Genomic DNA, 17323 nt, shown 5'->3' on the forward strand with positions numbered 1-17323 from the left:
AGGCCTGAGCAGGGTGAGGGGCCCGTGTCACAGGGCGGGGGCAGGGGGAGGGGGCCGTGCCTGCACCAAGGACTGCAGAACCTGGTCCTTGTGAAGCTTGGCATCGGTTGCGTCTGTTCTACCCCCATGTACCTGGGGAGTGGGCAACATCTCCCTGCCAATCTGAGAGAAAGCAGGCTCACGTCATCCATCAGTTTATTACCGAAATTCATTTCTATCCCATCTCTGCCCAACAAGCACTGGACGCTGCCATGGTCGCTCTGGCTGCTGGCTATAAGGGGCAGGAAACAGTCCCACGAGGCACACAGGACCATACCTACCCCAGCTGCCTGGCCCCCAAGCAGACCGAGAGCTGCACAGGCGCAGGACCCTTTCAGCGGCAGGCGGTAAGTGCCCCACTCAGAAACGCTGGAAGAGATGGGTGAATGCTGTCCTTGCAGCACCGAGGTGAGGCTGCAGCGTTGCGATCTGTAAGCACTTGACTGTAGATCATCTCATTTAAATGTCCAGAACAGGCTTCCAAGACCAACAACAGCCAGACTGCTCATCTCTGAGCAGCTGGGGCGCCAAGGTCGAGGTAGGGTTTCGGGGAGGGCGTACAGGCGGCTTAGCGGGACAAGCTTGACTGGCCATGGGTTTCACTATTTCCCTAGTGGGCAGGGGAGGGGGAAGGGCCGGATTCACAGAAGCTACCCTGAAGCTGTAAGGAGAGACCAAGAATCTGGTGTCAGAAGGCGCCCTGCGCAGTTTGGGCCTTGGCTGGCTGCCCGAGGACAGAGGGGTGGGACAGTGGGAACTTGCCAGGAAGCTGAGGTCCCGCTCTGCACTGCACTAGGGAATGGTTTAGTGGCCAAGCAGGCCAAAGCCAGCCCCAAGTTCTGCTCCTCAGGGCCACCGCTGCCCAGATATGCAACCTCAGGGTGGGTGTGACCCTGGAGTTTCTGGGCAGCTTGTTGTAAAAGTAGCCATCTGGCAGTGAGCCATACCCACAAGAAGCTGTGAGTCCCTCCCTGGCCCCTGCGCTGCCGGGAGTCACTGCTACTTCTTCCAGGCTGGCCTCCTGGCAGCTGCCATCTGCACTTTCTGCACACTGCCACCACCGCCCCTGAAAGATGGCCACAGGGTAAGTTCAAAATGCTTAGCTGGCTGGGGCAGTGTAGCACGGGCACCTCCTCCTCCCACATCCTGCAGAGCAGGGCTCCGTGGACACAGCAGGGGAGGGTTCCGGTGGGAAGCGCCGTGGACACACTAAGGTGGGAGTAGGTGAGGAGGGCCAGTGCATCCCTATGGCTCCCCAGCCCTGGGGCGCCGGCCCAGCCTAAGGGCCCTTGCCCTGTGCCTTTCCGGGCCTCTTAGATGCCTGGAGGTCGTTCACAGCTTTGGGGCCCTAGGCTCACTTCACTTCAGCAGCCTGGTGGGGCCGGTCTCGCCGCCTTCTTGAGTGTCCCTGTTTTTAGATTACTTTCACATTGTATCTTGCATTAACTGCTCCCTATTGCTTCTGACTTGTTGGTTTTGTGGCTTCCCCAGCTGAGAGCTGTGTGCGCGTGCGCTTCTGGTCCCTCCTGTCTCCTTCCCAGCTGAGTGTTCACAGTGTACAGGGAGGCTTACAGGGCAGGTGCACAGGGCAGGGGTAGCAGGAGACGGCTGCGCAGGCTGGGTGCTTCTTGCGGGATGGACCACGGGTGCTCTGCCTCTCTGCCCCATCAGGCATCTCATTGGAGGAGGGGTGAGGAGGTGCAATTTAGACATCAGGACTACGGGAATGGAGCAGGGAGCGGGAAGGGAGGCTGTCTGGAGGGTGGGCTGGGGGAGGGCTCCTTGTCCCAGGGTCCAGAGGAGCAGGGCGGAAGCAGGAGTGTGTGTGGGGGTCAGTCGCAGTCTGCAGAGGTGAGGTCCTAGCGGGGGTCTGCGCTCCCAGGCCCATTTCCAGATGGTGATGTTCTAAACTTGCCTCCGGCTGGGGGCCTCGACAACTTGAGGCTGCAGGGTACAGGCTCAGGGAGGGTGTGAACCAAGGGAGAGAATGGAACACAGGGCCTCTGGGGACTTCCGCCTTGACCCTCATGCAGTCCACAGACGGTGGCAAGCTCTGGTGCTCTGGCAGGAAGCAGGCAGCCCGAGAACAAGGTCAAGGGTGCACGGGAGCAATCCCAGCCTCCCCCAGTCCTGCAGCTGGGCCCAGGCTCTACTGTCAGCGTGGGAACCACGGGAGCCACCCCCTGTGTCCTGGGGCTCAGTCCCCATCCAAGTATCCCCGGCTGAGCGCCAGCCGTGGCTCTGAGGCTTGGCAGCAACCAGACCTAGAGAGCCATGCTCAGAACTTGTGCTGGTGGCTCCGGGGGTCTTTGGGCTTCCCTCCCAGAGGTGAGGCCGACGCCAGCGGGGCATCTAAGGCCTGTCTCCGGATGAGCTCTGCGTAGAGCCCGCCTTTCTTCAGGAGCTCTTCATGGGTCCCAGCCTGGAAGACGGGAGGGAGGGGCAGAGGGTCACCGCAACAGCACCGAGTTCAGAGCCCTCGGAGGGCTGCACTCCATCAGCCACTGGGCTCTCGGTCTCTTAAGCCAGTGTCCATTCGGCAGACGCTCTGAGAAGCGTCCAAGCAGGAAAGAACTGCCACTGGCACAGTGTGGTAGTGCCACCACCCTGCTTAGTGCACTTTGAGAGAACATCTACTTCTTCCCATCTGCCCTGCAGAACCCAGAGCTGCAACTCAGAACCCAGGGCCCCTGCGGCTGGAGGCTGGGGTCAAGTCCAGTCTCTGAGGTGCTGCTCCTCCCTGGTCCCTCGTCAGGGTCCCTGGTGCTGCCGCATAAGCACCGCAGCCCCTGGGCGGCCAGCTCCGTTCTAGGCCCCAGCCCCATGTACTTCTGTCCTGGGGCCTGGGAGCCGACGGTGTAGCTCTCCTATCCCAGGAGACAGAAGAAACCAAGGCCCCGAGAACCTGGGGCTAGCCCTGAGGCCAGGCTGGACGCTCCCAGAGCTCAGCTGAGCTGCCTGTTCCACTGCTCATGCCGAAACCTTCCAGAACCCAGACCCGGACTGACCTCCCAGACACGGCCCTTGGCCATGACGACGATGCGGTGGGCCGCACGTACAGTGCTGAGCCTGTGGGCAATGACCAGCACAGTGCGGCCAGTGCTGGCCCGGTCCAGGGCCTCCTGCACCACCCGCTCGGACTCCGCGTCCAGCGCACTGGTGGCCTCGTCCAGGATCAGCACCGTGGGCTGCTTGATGAGGGCACGGGCGATAGCCAGGCGCTGCTTCTGGCCACCAGACAGGGTTGTGCCCCGCTCACCTGAGGAGGAAGGGGACAGGGCAGGGGTCTGAAGGGATCATAAGGGCTGCCAAGGGGCACAGGTCCTTCCCGAGTACCCACAGGTCCTCGGGGCGACGCCCATCAGTCCCCAGTGCCAGACCTGTGCAAGTCAGGGCACAACTCACACAACACAGTGTGTCACCAATTGCCCTTGCCACGGCTGACCTCAGAGCCAGCACGGCTGCTCCCTGCCCTGTGTCTGCAGCCCCAGCCACCTTCCTAGGGAAAAGGACTGGTCTGCACCCAGCCATGGGCTCCCACAGCACAGTGACCCCACGTATGGTGGGACGTGAAGCCCACCATGCAGGACAGCAGACCATAATAGCCTGGGAGCCACAAAAGAACCTCAAGGCGATGCCAGGGTCATAAGCCAGTGATGGAGCGGGGTGGGGGGACAGCCCTGGGAAACCCCTGATGAGCAGGGAGTGAGCTGGGATCAGAGGTACAAGGAGAATGCAACTTAAGAGAGGTGTGGCCGAGCTCCCCGGCCAGGCAGGAGCGTGCAGAACCTGAGCAGCGTGAGCACACATGGGCTGTGACCCCCACCCCGTCCCCACAGCGCCATCTCTAGTCTCTCCTGGCCAGAGCTCTGGTCCGCCCTGAAATGATCAGCGTCTCTCCCCAGCTGCCGCTGCTCCCCTCGGTCTCAGTGAGGCACCCACTGCTTGCGCTGCACCCGTCTCCCCTGTCTCCCCTCTCAGGCCTTGCAGATCCGGGCAGGGTCCCGTCCCTGGGACTCACCCACAATGGTGTGGTAGCCCTCCGGGAAGCTGCTGATGAACTCATGGGCATTGGCCTCCCGCGCGGCCGCATACACCTCTTCATCAGAAGCATCCAGCTTCCCAAAACGGATGTTCTCCATGATGGATGTTCCAAACAGGACTGGCTCCTGGGTGGGGGTGGGGGGCATAGAGATGAGCCCACAGGAAATGTCCCCTCGAGGGGCTGCCTTGCACAGCAGGAGACCCCCCCCCCCCCCGGCTGGATCAGAGTAGGACCCCCTGCAGGGATCCTAGGGAGAATCCGAAGTTTAAAGCCAGAGAGCAGCAGGGACACAGCGTGACCCGTGACAGGGCAGGAGAGGTGACCTCTCACCAAGGGCCTAGATTCCTCAGGAGGAGGGCAGGCGAGGAGGCGGCCAGGACGGCAAGGCCAGCTGGCCCAACAGAGCCATGGAGGACTGTTTGGTGTGTGGCCATCCCTCAGGGTGCACAGAGGGAAGACGGGCCCCTTGCTGGGCAGCGCCACCTCAAGGAGAGGGAAAGGGGCTGGAGGCTTGGCGCTGCAGGCTGGGCCCTGGGTGGACAGTGGCCACCAGCAGTCCTGGCCCCACAGTTGTGGGCTTCTCTAGACTTTCTGGATGCCACAGCCTTCAAAGAGGATCCTAAAGGGATCCTAAAGCACCCAGCTGCAAAGACTGCTGTAACAGAACAAAGCGTTCCTGCCCCTGAGCCACAGAACCCAGGGCCTCCGACCCCGACAGCAGCCAGGAGCAGTGAGGAAGGCCAGGGGCCTGCTGAGAGCAGCAGGACACGGGTGGGAAGGACAGACAAGGCCCTGGGGACTGAGAAGAGCAAGGCCCGGGGGAAGGAGGTGGGTGAGGGCAGCCCTGCCCTGCGTGCCATGGGCCTTGGGCCACGTACCTGGCTGATGAAGCCGACAACCTGGCCCCGGAGCCAGGAGGGATCCAGCGTGCGCAGGTCCCTCCCGTCCAGCATCACCGTGCCGGCCGTGGGGTCGTAGAAGCGCTCCAGCAGGGAAGCCACGGTGGTCTTTCCTGGAGAGTTGTGCGAGGGAGGCAGGGTTCTGGGGACCGCCCCAGGGAACACAGTACCCCCCCCACCACCCCACCTCCACCCCCTGCCCTGGCTCACGTTCCAGCCTTGCCGAGTGGCTATCTGAGGAAAGCGAGCCAGAGGGTACGGGGATCCCCCTTACCTCCCCCAGACTGGCCCACGAGGGCCACGATCTTGCCAGGGGGCAGCGTCAGGGTGAAATCTCTGAGCACTTCGAAGCCGGGGCGGCAGGGGTAACTGGAGGAGCCAAGAGACCCAGCACCCCCAGTCAGATGAGGCTTCCGGGCCCTCATGGACCTCGTCCCTCCGAGGTGGCTCCTTTATGGGGCGGGGGGCAGGAGGCCACTCTCCCCACCCAGCTCCCTTCCAGTCCTCAGCCCACAAAGGCCCAGCCCCGCCCCGCTCACGGACGCTGACCTGAAGCAGACGTTCTGAAACGTGACGGAGCCGCGCAGCTGCTCCCTGGGGATGCAGCAGCCCCCAGACAGCGGGATGCAGGGGTGCAGGGCCATGTACTCAAAGACACGGGTGCCTGCACTGAGCCCTCGCACCACCTGGGGGAGGGAAGTCAAAGTGTACAGTGAGGAGGAAGTGGGGGCTCCTAGGGAAGTGAGCCGCTGGGTGCTGGCTGGGAGCACTCACAGCATTTTCTGAGCCCCCAGTGGGGCCGGGCTGTGGCCCTGGGGCTCGGTTACCCCCTGCTCCTCCCTGCTGTCTCACAGCCAGTCACAGCCAGCGCCCTCACCTTCACACCAACCCCTGCTTACCTGACCAAACAGGATAGAGATGTTGGCCATGGACCTGTGAGGAAGAGGTGACAAGAGGCAGTGAGAAGCGGAAGGACCCAGCTGAAGGGGACAGGGGACTGCAGACTGCAGGCCACAGCCACGACTCGGCTCAGCCCCTCACCGACTGCAGAAGGACACCTGCCCTTCGGCTACCCCAGATCCCGGAGGAGGACAAGGATGTGGCCGGAAGACCCGAGACCTCGGCAGGTGCCCTCCGCTCACCTGTGCAGGGGTGACGTCATGCACAGTTAACCCCATGACCCTCCCACCTCAGCCCTGGTGACGCAGACGCGGTGTTGTCCACAGGGCTCCGGCCTGGCAGCTAGCAGCAGCTGCTAGCCCTAGCAGGGTGTTGTCTGGTGTTGGCTGGACTCTTGGGGGAAGCGACAGCTTACACTCAAATTAAAGTGAAAAACACGGGTGTTGCATCTTTTCAGGGAAAGAAAACAAGGGCTGCAAGGAACGCTGGAGACCCCAAAACAAAAGTCTACAAGCGCGTTCACCATGGCCTGCCCTGGAGGTGTGTGTTAAGTGCATGCGATGGGTGTGTGTGTGTGTTTATCTGTCTAGACAGTGGGTCATCTCCCTGGTCACAGCAGGGCCGGGGATGTGGTTGGTCAGCCGCAGCGAGGCTTGGGAGGGAGATGAGTCAACCAGGTCTTAGTCACTGGTCACCGACTGGCCTGGCCACCCCGACAGTGTCTGCCTGCCACTGTACGCAGGGTCCTCTCTCTTTAAGGAGGAAACACTGATTCCCACATCCTTGGCCTGCAGGACTCACTTCTTCCAGCACTGGGGTCGGGTCGGGGGTGGTGGGAAGAGCCCTGGAGCCCGCAAGGAAATGGTTGTGGCGGCTCAGAGCCCTGAGCACTTGCCCTGGGAGGGGAGGGGGACCGGCAGGCAGAGAAGGGCCAAGCCAGCGAGATCTCTCTTGCTGAGAAGGGGAACGTTCTCCTTGTAGATCTGGAAGCCATTAGGGGCTGGCAAAGGGGCCAGGCAGCAGCTGAAATCCAAGATGCACATGACGCATCTGTGCGTGAGACCCTGCTCAGAGAGCCCTCCTGAGGTGGGGCCCGGCCCCTGCGCTGTAGACAAGAATAAGTACTCAGGAGGGGGTCCACAGGGTGAGGCTGCCTCCAGCGGGGCAGGGCTGTCCTGCCCCTTCCTCCTCCAGCCTCAGCTGGCTGACTACCAGCACTGACCATGTCCCCTGGGCTGACCTGTGGTTCTCTGGGCATTCCTGCATCTGAAAGGTGCCAATAGGGCATAGAGGGGTAAGCAGGGCCTGTCCTCAGGCCATAAAGGGAAGACAGGGCCTGAGGCAGCAGGCCCAAGGCTGCTTAAGGAACCAACATTCCCCAGGACCGGAAGGATCTCCCTGCTCAGAGAGGCTGGAGCTCAGAAAGTGGGCCAGCCCCAGGGGTGGGGAGGGCGAGGGCCTCAGAGGGGACACCCAAGCCCCTTCTCGACCAAAGTCCGAGCACCTGGATCCCAGAGCTCCCCGGGAATAGTTTCTGGGCCAGAAGAGGGAGGAGGAGGAGGCTGCCTGGGATGGGCGGATCCACCCGTGTCCTCATCAAGGAGCAGAAACAGGGCGAGGATGCTGTTCCTGTAGCTGCACAAGGGAGCGGAATCCTGGCTCTGGGCCGGTCAAGGCCATTCCTCCGTCTTGGTGAGCAAGGGCATGTCCTACCTGCTCTCTCAGGGCTAGCCCCATGTTACATGGCCAGTAAGCCAAACTGGGAAGAAATGCCCTTCACTGGCGGTGAGCAGGGAGGCGGGGCAGGGCCACGAGCAGCACGGGTCAGCATTGTCACCTCCAGGGGGACAGCAGACCAGTGGGCAGGGGGCAGGCATGAAGCAATGTCGTTTTCTTGACGCGGCTGCTGGTAGCACCGGTCTTCACTCTTTAATTATTACAGCACTTTCACTCATTAATTATTTATCCTAACATATATTTATGTTGTAGTATTTTGATATACTTGGGGTGTGCGTAGGGGGAGCAAAGCTGGAAAACAGTAGGAACTGCTAGAGTTGAGCTTGGAACAGGAAGGGGAGGTAGCGGTGTCTGGGCTATCCTATGGCAGAGGCAGCTGAGGGCCCCGGCTGCCCCGGATCAGCGATGGGGCCTGGCAGAGCAGGTAGTCTGTAGTGAACAACAGTAAGCTACAACGGTGGGATTTTCAGGGGCAAGGGTCCACCTCTCATCCCCGGAAATGGTCAGGCAGCAGGTGAGGGGGCAGTTCTTTTTTTTTTTTTTTTTTTTTTTTTTTGACAGGCAGAGTGGACAGTGAGAGAGACAGAGAGAAAGGTCTTCCTTTTGCCGTTGGTTCACCCTCCAATGGCCACTGAGGCCGGCGTGCTGCGGCTGGCGCACCGCACTGATCTGATGGCAGGAGCCAGGTGCTTATCCTGGTCTCCCATGGGGTGCAGGGCCCAAGCACTTGGGCCATCCTCCACTGCACTCCCTGGCCATGGCAGAGAGCTGGCCTGGAAGAGGGGCAGCCGGGACAGAATCCGGCGCCCGGACCGGGACTAGAACCCCGTGTGCTGGCGCCGCAGGCAGAGGATTAGCCTAGCGAGCCGCGGCGCCGGCAAGGCGGGGCAGCTCTTAAAAAGTCTGACAAGTGGGCTGGCATTGTGGCGTAGCAGGTTAAGCTACTGCCTGGGCATCGTAAGAGCACCAGTTGGAATCCCGGCTGCCCCACTTAGGATCCAGCTCCCTGCTAATGTGCCTGGGAAGGCAGCAGGAGATGGCCCAAGTCCTTGGGAGACCTGGATAGAGTTCCAGGCTCCTGGCTTTTGCCTGGCCCAGCCCCAGCCCCAGCCCCAGCCCCAGCCCCAGCCCCAGCCCCAGCTGTTGTAGTCATTTGGGGAATGAACTAGCAGATGGAAGAACTCTATGTCTCTCCCTCCCTCTGCCTTTTAAATAAATAACTAAATAGATAAATAAATAAATAAATAAATAAATTAAATAAAATAAAAAGGAGGAATATGGCATATTAAAAAAAAGGTTGGACAAGGACAGTCCACGCATACACGGAATACTCTTGAGCCTTAGAGGAAGGAAAGTCTGACCCTTGAAGTGGAGGAACTTGGAGAAGAGACACGAGGACAAGCAGCGTGTGACTCCCAGGGTACGAGTGCCCCAGAGTGGTCAAACTCAGAGTACAGGGGTGGCTGCCAGGGGCTGCGGGGAGAGGGGTGGAGCCAGCGTTCACTGGGGACGGCTGTACTTCTGTGGGATGCAAAGGGTTCTGGAGAGGGGGTGGTGGTGACAGCTGCACAACGTTGGGCTCCTTATGCTACTCAAGTGTCCCTGAAAAACGGCCAGGATGGTAAATTTTACGTTATGTGTATTTTACCACAATTAAAAAAAAAAAAAAGGCCTGACAAGGAAACTTGTGGGCTGTCTGGAAGATGATGACTGCATTCCTGAGCATGTGGCTCAGTGACTCAGCCTGGGGGCTTGGTCGAAGTCCTGAGGGGCTCTCTCCCCAATCCCTGCGCTCCCCTGGGGCAGCTGGGCAGGACGGGGGCCGGGCAGCAGTCCCCTAACTCAGCAGGGCTCTGGGGGCTCCTTGAGGAGGGGGCCACCCCCCACTTACCTCTGCACCGTCTGAGAGGCCACCAGGAAGGACATGAGGTCTCCCCCTGTCAGCTGCTGTCCAGCCACTAGGGAGCCCCCAATAAACAGGGTGCCCAGGACCATACCTGCAAGGGGACGGGAACGGGGGTGAGGGAGGAAGCGGTGAGAGCCGAGGAAAGAGCCCTGGCCTCTGTTGGTCTGCAGTCCCAGGCCTGCTCTGCCACCAGCCGCCAGGGAGTTCTGGCGAGTTCTTGGACGGTCTCAGCCTTGGTTTGCTCATTGGAGAAGCACCTGCCTGGCTTCCCGCTGAGCACAGATGCAGCGTTGCCCGTGCAGCTCTGCTGGGTGACAGCCGTGGCAGCCAGGGCACCTGGCAGTGTCTGAGGGGCTGTGGTGGGTGGAGAGCCGCCCCTCACCTGTCTTCTCTCCCGCCCGTGAACCCGGAGCCTCCCAGGCAAGGACTCGCTCACTCACAGTTGAACGCGATGTTGGAAAGCCCTTGGAATAAGGCGATGCCCCTGCCCAGCTCCTCTGCCTTGCAGCGGCACGCGTCCAGCTCTGCTCCATAGCGTCTGGGGAGACAGAGGCCGGCCCCGCATTCAGGAAATGGCTGGGCTGGTGTGCAGGGCGGTGGGGAGTGTGGGGCATGTGTCCCTACTCTGTACTTCCTCCCTCCCAGGACTCACTCCTCTTCCCGCTGCTCCATGGCGAAGGCCCGCACGGTCCGAACATTGCCCAAGGCCTCATCTGCTACACCTGTGGCTCTGGCAATCTACAAGGAACCCAGGAAACAGCGGGCCAGGATGGAGACGGGAGTAATGACGGGGGTGGGGGAAGGGCTGGGCAGAGGTAAGGGAGGGGACATGGAGGACAGCCCAAAACTCCAGTACCTGCTCCTGACACTGGCGAGACAACTTCCGGAGACCCGAGCCCATCAGGGTGCCCACTCCCATCAGGGCAGGTGTGGCCACCATCAGCAGCAGTGTGAGGCGTGGGGACAGCATGGACAGGGACACCAGGCAGCCAGCCACCTGGGTGCAGCTGCGCAGCCCCTGGGCAGGAGGAAAAGGACGTGGGGCTTCTGCCGAGGGTCAGCTGGCTACAGCCTGCGTTCACAGGCGCAGGCCACGAGTCTGACTCCTGGAGGCCAAGCGGCAGTCACGGGTCACAATGTGACCTTTTCTTGGCCAGCTAGGGTCCAACCACCAGCAGGCACAAAGTGGCTGAGAATGGGGACCACAGCATCATTTACCTGGGCAATCCCAAGTTTGCTGCCCTTTCTCTGCTAGAAATTGAACTACAGGAACCAACGAGGCGGGGATCACGCACAGTGGCCACTGTGGACCAGGGTCTGGCAGAACCAGTGGCCTCGGTGATGGTGGGGGTGGATGAGGGGAGGATGCCAGATTACAGAGCCATGGCATGAGTTCAACACTTGTAGGCAATCCAGGCACTCAGGGGAGGAGGCAGGCCAAGGGCGTCTGCTTGTGCCGGGAAAGGCTGGTCTGAGGGCTTGGGAAGGCCTCACAGAGGTGGCATCCTACCTTGACCCCGAATGCTGCCTTAGCACCTCCCTCCCATGAGTGTCCAAGCTCCCTCACCCACCTCCTTCACAGGCTGGGCCTTGGCTCTGGGCCCAACGTGGGAGCCAGGCCAGGGCAGGGCAGGGCTGCGCGCACACCTATTGGGGAGGCTTGGGGCCACTAACCTGGGAGATGACAAGCTTGAAGGATGACTTGAACTCCTGCACGTCAGTCGTCAATCGGCTCACCAGCTGCCCTGTCTTCTTAGCATCAAAGAAAGCAATATCTTGCCTGGGGGTGGGACATGGAAGCAGCAGGTGGAGAAGAGGGAGACGCTACTTCAGGGTGAGGCCTGACCCCCCAGATCCTCCCGAAGACCCCTTCTGGGGCTCATCAGTCACCCCTGCCCCGCACCCTGCAGCTGGCAGTACCGGAGCAGAGAGCTGAAGAGAGCCCTCCTCATGTCCACAGCCATACGCTCACCGATGTGGGACAGCAGCACCAGGTACCCGAAAGTCAGCAGTCCCTGTGAGAGAGGCCAGCGCAGTCAGGGGCACCCGGGCGGCTCCTCCCTCACGGGCCCACAGGCCCTCCCACCCTGCCATACCTGGATGCCGTAGAGGACGAGCAAGCGGGTGCCAAGACTCCGGGACTCCGTCACGAAGCTCCCCACGTGCTCCCTCGTGTACTTGGCCACGATCTCTACCAGCTGGCCCAGGAGCAGGGGGATCTGGACATTCACCAGTGCTGCGCCCAGCGCCAGCTGGAATGGGGGCGGGGCACACGTTTCAAGAAGGGGAGCCCTCCTCTTCCCCTCCCCCTTCCTCTCCCAGTACTAGCCTTTTTTTTTTTTTTTGTCCACAGTGTGGCTGCTCATGTGGACACACCAGCCCAGGTGGACCCCCACACCCTGCAAAGCCGGCTGTCCTGTGTAGATTCTTCCGGTATCCCTAGCACCCCAGCCCTGGGGCCCGCCCTTGCTACTCCCACAAGGTCTCCCCTGAGGCGTGGTGAGGCAGGAACACAGCCCTTCCCTGTCCCCAGCGTGGACAAGTGGAGAAAGCCTCACCACAATGGCTGCCCCCAGGACCAGCAGGTGGGGGCGCAGGAAGTGCCAGAAGAGCGTCCAGTTAAAGCTGGACTCCACAACACGGGGCGTGCAGCGGGCAGGAGGGGCCTCTTCCGCCTCACACAGAGCCACAAGGCAGAGGCGCGGACGCTTGCTCAGCAACACGGGCCCCAGCAGGGCTCCCCCGACCCAGCACCAGGCAGAGGGGCTCCGGCTGGGTGCTGGCGGGGCTCGAGGGAGGTAGGCCCGGAGCTGGAACCGCAGCCGGGCCAGCGCCCTGAGGAGGGAGGAGCCGTGGCAGCCATCAGAGCACCTGCAGGGAGAGAATGGTGTTGATGGCTGGAGGCCCTGGCTGTCCTTCAACTGACCCGGGCGCCACCCGAGCTCTGGCCGAGCCTTCTAGACGGCGGCGCTTCTTCCTCTTCTTTTAAAGGTTTATGTATTTCAGGGCTGGCGCTGTGGCGTAGCGGGTAAGGCCGCCGCCTGCAGGGCTGGCATCCCATATGGGCACAGGTTCATGTCCTGGCTGCTCCACTTCTAATTTAGCTCTCCGCTATGGCCTGGGAAAGCAGTAGAAGATGGTCCAAGTCCTTGAGCCCCTGCACCCGTGTGGGAGACCCAAAAGAAGATCCTGGCTCCTGGCTTTGAATTGGCCCAGTTCCAGTCGTTGGAGCCAACTGGGGAGTGAACCAGCAGATGGAAGACCTCTCTCTGAGCAAGTTTTTCAAGTAAATAAATAAATAAATCTTAAAAAAAAAAAAAGGGGGTTTATGTATTTGAAAGGCACAGCAACAGAGAGAGAGAGAGAGAGAGAGAGAGAGAGAGAGCGCGATCTTCTTCCACCTGCTGCGTCACTCCCCAAATGGCTGCAACAGTTAGGAGGTCTGGGCCAGGCTGCAGCCCAGGGCCAGGAACTTCATCCTGGTCTCAGATGTGGGCAGGCAGGGGTCCACTTACTTGGGCCATCTTCTGCTTCCTTCCCAGGTAAGGAACTGGATCTGAAGTGGAGCAACCAGGACTCAGGCCGGCTCTCTCTCTTACGGTGCCAGTGTGGCAGGTGGTGGTTTAACCCGTGGCACCACAACCCCAATCCTGGCAATGCCTCATCTTCCAGGCCTTCCACCCTGGTTGCTTTGCAGCAACTTCAGTATCCAAGACAAACACACATGTGCAAAGCTGCTGAGGAATGAGCGTGGGATCAAGTCTTCAACGTGTCCTCCCCCCACGACGTCTCTCAGCACCCATCCAAGCAGGCAGAGGCACCAAGCGCCAGGGCCAGTGATGGTCCCCAGTTTGTGCACGTCAGAGCCGGAGGGCACGCTGGCAGGGAGCTGGCCCACGGGCACTTCTTTGACAGGTAGGCAGAGGGCCTCTGGGAGTGAGGCTCCCGTTCCTCCTCTGTCCTGGCAGCGGGCTTGCAGAGTTCACTGTCGGGTGCACTTGACCCTGGCCTTCCTAGAAGGGAGAGGCTGCTGTTCTCTACCAGCTGCCCCAGGAACAAGGGGGCCTGCACATTTTCACTTACCTGATGGGAAAAAAACTGCATAGAGCTGAGACAGCGGAAATAACCTGTCTCCAGGCAGTAGAACTGGGATGAACGGGCAGCTGTGCTGTCTAATGCAGGGAGTATGGAGGCGGCCAAGACCTCCCTCATGGAGGTCAGGCTCGGGAGAGTTAAAGGGGAAATGCAGGCACTCCCCACGTATGTCCCAGAGAGCCAGGAAAGGCCTTCCAGACGCAGCCTGAAGGTGGACAGAATTGGGCAGGTGCAGGTGGGGAATGGAGTGGGAGAGAGTCCTAGGCAGCAAGAAAGGATGGCGGGAAAGTGCCACACAGGAGGGAGAGGAGACAGGAGGCTTGGGAGAGGGGTCCGTCAGTCCCATCTTTAGAAAGCATCTGGGCTGTAGGGGGCAATGGAGACCATTTGTGGCTTTCAGGCTAGGGTGTGACCATCATACTTGCATTCTGCAGACCACAGTGGAGGGGAACAGGTGTGCGTGGGAAGGAGGGAACAGGACCGGCTATGGAGAGGCCTGTTGGAAGCAGATGTTATATCAAGCCAGGAGGGTACGGTGGCATGCTCAATGATTCAAATGAGATTAATGATGAGGAAAAGCCTTTAAAAACAAACAAACAAAAAAACAAAAACAAAACAGGGGCAAGCATGCTATAGTGGGTTAAGCTGTCAGCTGTCACTCTGTCACTTGGGATGCCTGCGCCCTATATCAGAGCACCTGGGTTCAAGCCCCCCACTCTCACCCCCGGCCCTGTTTCCGATCCGGCTTCCTGCTAATGCACATCCTGGGTGGCAGCAGGTCATGGCTCAAGTACTCGGGTCCCTGCCACCCATGTGGGAGATGCAGATGGAGTTTCTGGTTCCAGTTTCAGTCTGGCCCAGCCTTGCTTGTTGCAGGCATTTGGGGAGTGAACCAGCAGATGGAAGATCTCTCTGTTACCCTGCTTTTCAAATTCAATAAAAATAAACAAACGTAAAAGAACAAAAGACTATGGCATGAGGTTTTTGCACTCATTCCCAGACTCTTCTAACCGGACTTCAGTCTCACCCCTCCCTTGCTTTCGGGGAAGCCTGTGCCTCTGGCCCCCTCTACATGAAGCCTCACTCACCCCACTCTGCCTGGCTGGCTCCCAGTCTTCTTTTCCACTGTGTTCTACGTCATCCTGAGTTTACGCAGAGAGGCTCACTGTGCTGTCCTGTGTTAACTGTGCCACCTTCCCAAAGGGCAGGAAGCTGGATCTTCTATCGCTAGCACTCAGCACGAATCTGCCAGTGGATGCTTAGCAAATGGTTATGTTTGTTGAGTGAATGCACGCTCTCGATACAGACGCAGAACAGCCCGACTTTGCTACTGCAGTGTTTTGTAAATACTTAGACTTCTCGTGGCCAACAGTTAAGAATTACATTTTACACTGCAACCCAGTACATATGCAAGACAGAACTGAAATGCCTCACAAAGCAATCCCTTCCCTATTTAATTTCTATCACATTTACTTGTAAACGGTCCTGACCCAGTACACTCATTTCCTGATTTACTGAAATGCACTAAGGGATGCACCAACGATGGAACATTATTTGGTGTCTTTTCCTGGGTTTCTCTCTGGTTCAAGTAATAGCAACAGCCTGACCCTTCCTTAAGCACTGTTTTCAAACCTTTAAATAATTTACCATGGCCACGTTCCAGCTTCTCTCACCCCCTCCAAACCAGGACTCTAAGCAGGGCTGGTCACTGCCAAGAACACCAGCCCTTGCCCTCTGTCAAACTGCGCGTCAACCGCTTTGAGCGAGCCCTGCGGGGCCTCCCTGCACGACTGGAAGGGAATGAGCCCCGTCGCTCCGGGCATTTACGTCCAGGTTGGAGTTTCAGCGTCGCTGTTTCCCACCAGCCCCTCTCTCTCCTGTCCAGTGTTTTGTCAAGAACACACGTACGACTCATTAGGCTGACTATCCCTGCCGAGGAGCCATTTCTGTTCGGCTCACCACCAACACTGTATGTCTCCACACTAACTCAGCTTTTGTCCAAACCGCCAAATCGGTTCCAAGAGGCAGGAGGACCGGGCGGGGAGCGGCGCCCCCGCGCGGGCAGTGCGGGCCGGGAGCGGTCACCAAGCTGGACAGTCCCGCCTTTCCAGCCGACTCAATGCTACAGACGTGCAGAGCCTCCTGCCGGGCCCCGAGCGTCGTAATAAATAATTGAGCCTGACTGCTCAGGGAGTGACATTCCACCTCCAAGTCGGGCTAGCCTACAACTCCCAGCAGCCATTGCGCGTGTCCGTGGACTCCATCTCCCGGCAGGCCCCACGCCCTGCCGGCCGCTCAATGGCCCGCGCCGAGTAGCTTTTTTCCTTTTTTTACCTGCCAGTTGAGAATGTCTGGAAACGGAGGGGTAGTAGCGGTCTGCCTGGGAAAGGGCCGTTCCGAATCCCGACCCGAAATAAGTGCACCAACATGCTGGGGAGAGAAATAAGAAGCCGCCGGCACCGGCAGTTCGACTCTCATCTCACTAAGAACTCCATATTGGCTCCGGCCCCCATCCCGACAACCTCTTCGCCCCGCGGCAATGATTGGCGGATAGATGCATCTATCTCATTGCAAACCGTGATTGGAGAAAACGTTGTCGGCCTTTCTCCTTTCGGAGCTGTGATTGGAGAGTATCGCCTGCCCTCCCTCCCCCAGCCGGAATGGGCAGCTCTTTCCACCTGGTGCCCGGGTCGGTTCTGGTGACGTTTTGAGGGTGTGCCGGGCGCGTCCCCCCTTCCATCCTTGGGTTTCCATAGTCACCCGCCGGCCTCTGACCTCGGGCTACCTTCCTGCAGGTACTCCAGGCGGTGTGTAGATATCCTGGAGTTGCCAAGGAATGTACCGCTGTGGGGCCACGAATGAACAAAAGACTGGGAGGTTTTTTTGTTTTTTGTTTTCCAAATGGTTTGCAAACCATTCGTGTCAGAAGCCCTGGGATGGCAGCCAGGTGTATTTTTGAAAAAAGTCCTGCGGTGGATACCCCCTCCCTACCTCTCAACTACTGAGAACTATTGGTGTGGAGGTCCTGTGGTTTATGAAGTTATGACCTCTGCCCTGTCACCCGGACAGATGCCTTCCTCACCAGTCACGACTACTTGCCCAAGGCGCCTACTGAACAGTGCTGGCTGCTCCGCCTAGCACTTCCGTGTGCTTGTTTATTTGCATAGCTGCCTCCCTCACTGGGCTGTGACTTAGTGATCTGGCTCCTTCCCTTCCAAACAGATGCCCCCTGGCCCGGGGGCAGGGGTGTGGATGGGAAGTTGTCAGCAGGTGAATCAGGAGTGGAACTAGGCAGTACAATGTGCCAGGATTGGCCCACTCTCTGGAGAGGGCTCCTGATGTGAGCATGATGGAATATTCACGATACTAAGTGATATTGGCCAAGAGGGAAGAGAGACTAGACAAAGCCCCCCTCCCAGAACCCATCTTGACCCATGTCCCAGAAAGATCGTGGCGATTCCTGGTACCCCCTTGGAGCGTGAAGCTCCATTTTGCCACCTCCAGAATGGCAGGATCTCATTTCTATAGCTCTACCTCTTCAGCAACAACCAAATACAAGTCCTAAGCTACTGTGTCCACTGGCCTCTCAGCAAGGAGGCATGGAGGGAGGAAAACAGGCACACGTGGACTTGAGTTCTGTGGGCAATTCCTTGAATTCCTGCACGTTCCTCCAGTGGAGGATCTGGGAAGCACTGTGCCTGT

At 59.4% G+C, this 17323-nt stretch overlaps 1 protein-coding gene across 2 annotated transcripts; it reads right to left on the reverse strand.

Annotated features, from left to right (window-relative positions):
* Nucleotides 1-178: 178 nt before the first annotated feature.
* Nucleotides 179-16163, reverse strand: ABCB8 (ATP binding cassette subfamily B member 8). 2 transcript variants are annotated; one of them, XM_070077326.2, is made up of 16 exons: nucleotides 15956-16163; nucleotides 12085-12397; nucleotides 11623-11778; nucleotides 11447-11541; nucleotides 11201-11306; nucleotides 10383-10544; nucleotides 10179-10264; nucleotides 9967-10064; nucleotides 9512-9617; nucleotides 5883-5916; nucleotides 5533-5669; nucleotides 5258-5352; nucleotides 4963-5096; nucleotides 4061-4208; nucleotides 3048-3298; nucleotides 179-2461 (listed from the first exon to the last, which is right to left on the reverse strand). In XM_070077326.2, exons 1-16 carry the CDS (start codon nucleotides 16048-16050, stop codon nucleotides 2318-2320), a joined length of 2160 nt encoding a protein of 719 aa, XP_069933427.2. In that variant the 5' UTR covers nucleotides 16051-16163; the 3' UTR covers nucleotides 179-2317. The 2 variants fall into 2 exon arrangements, with proteins under 2 accessions (XP_069933427.2, XP_089155653.1); XM_089299527.1 differs by having other exon boundaries at nucleotides 11499-11541; nucleotides 15956-16154.
* Nucleotides 16164-17323: the final 1160 nt, after the last annotated feature.

This window comes from Oryctolagus cuniculus, chromosome 7, assembly GCF_051225735.1.
Source record: "Oryctolagus cuniculus isolate XC-2025 breed Fujian yellow rabbit chromosome 7, ASM5122573v1, whole genome shotgun sequence".
NCBI lineage: Eukaryota > Metazoa > Chordata > Mammalia > Lagomorpha > Leporidae > Oryctolagus > Oryctolagus cuniculus.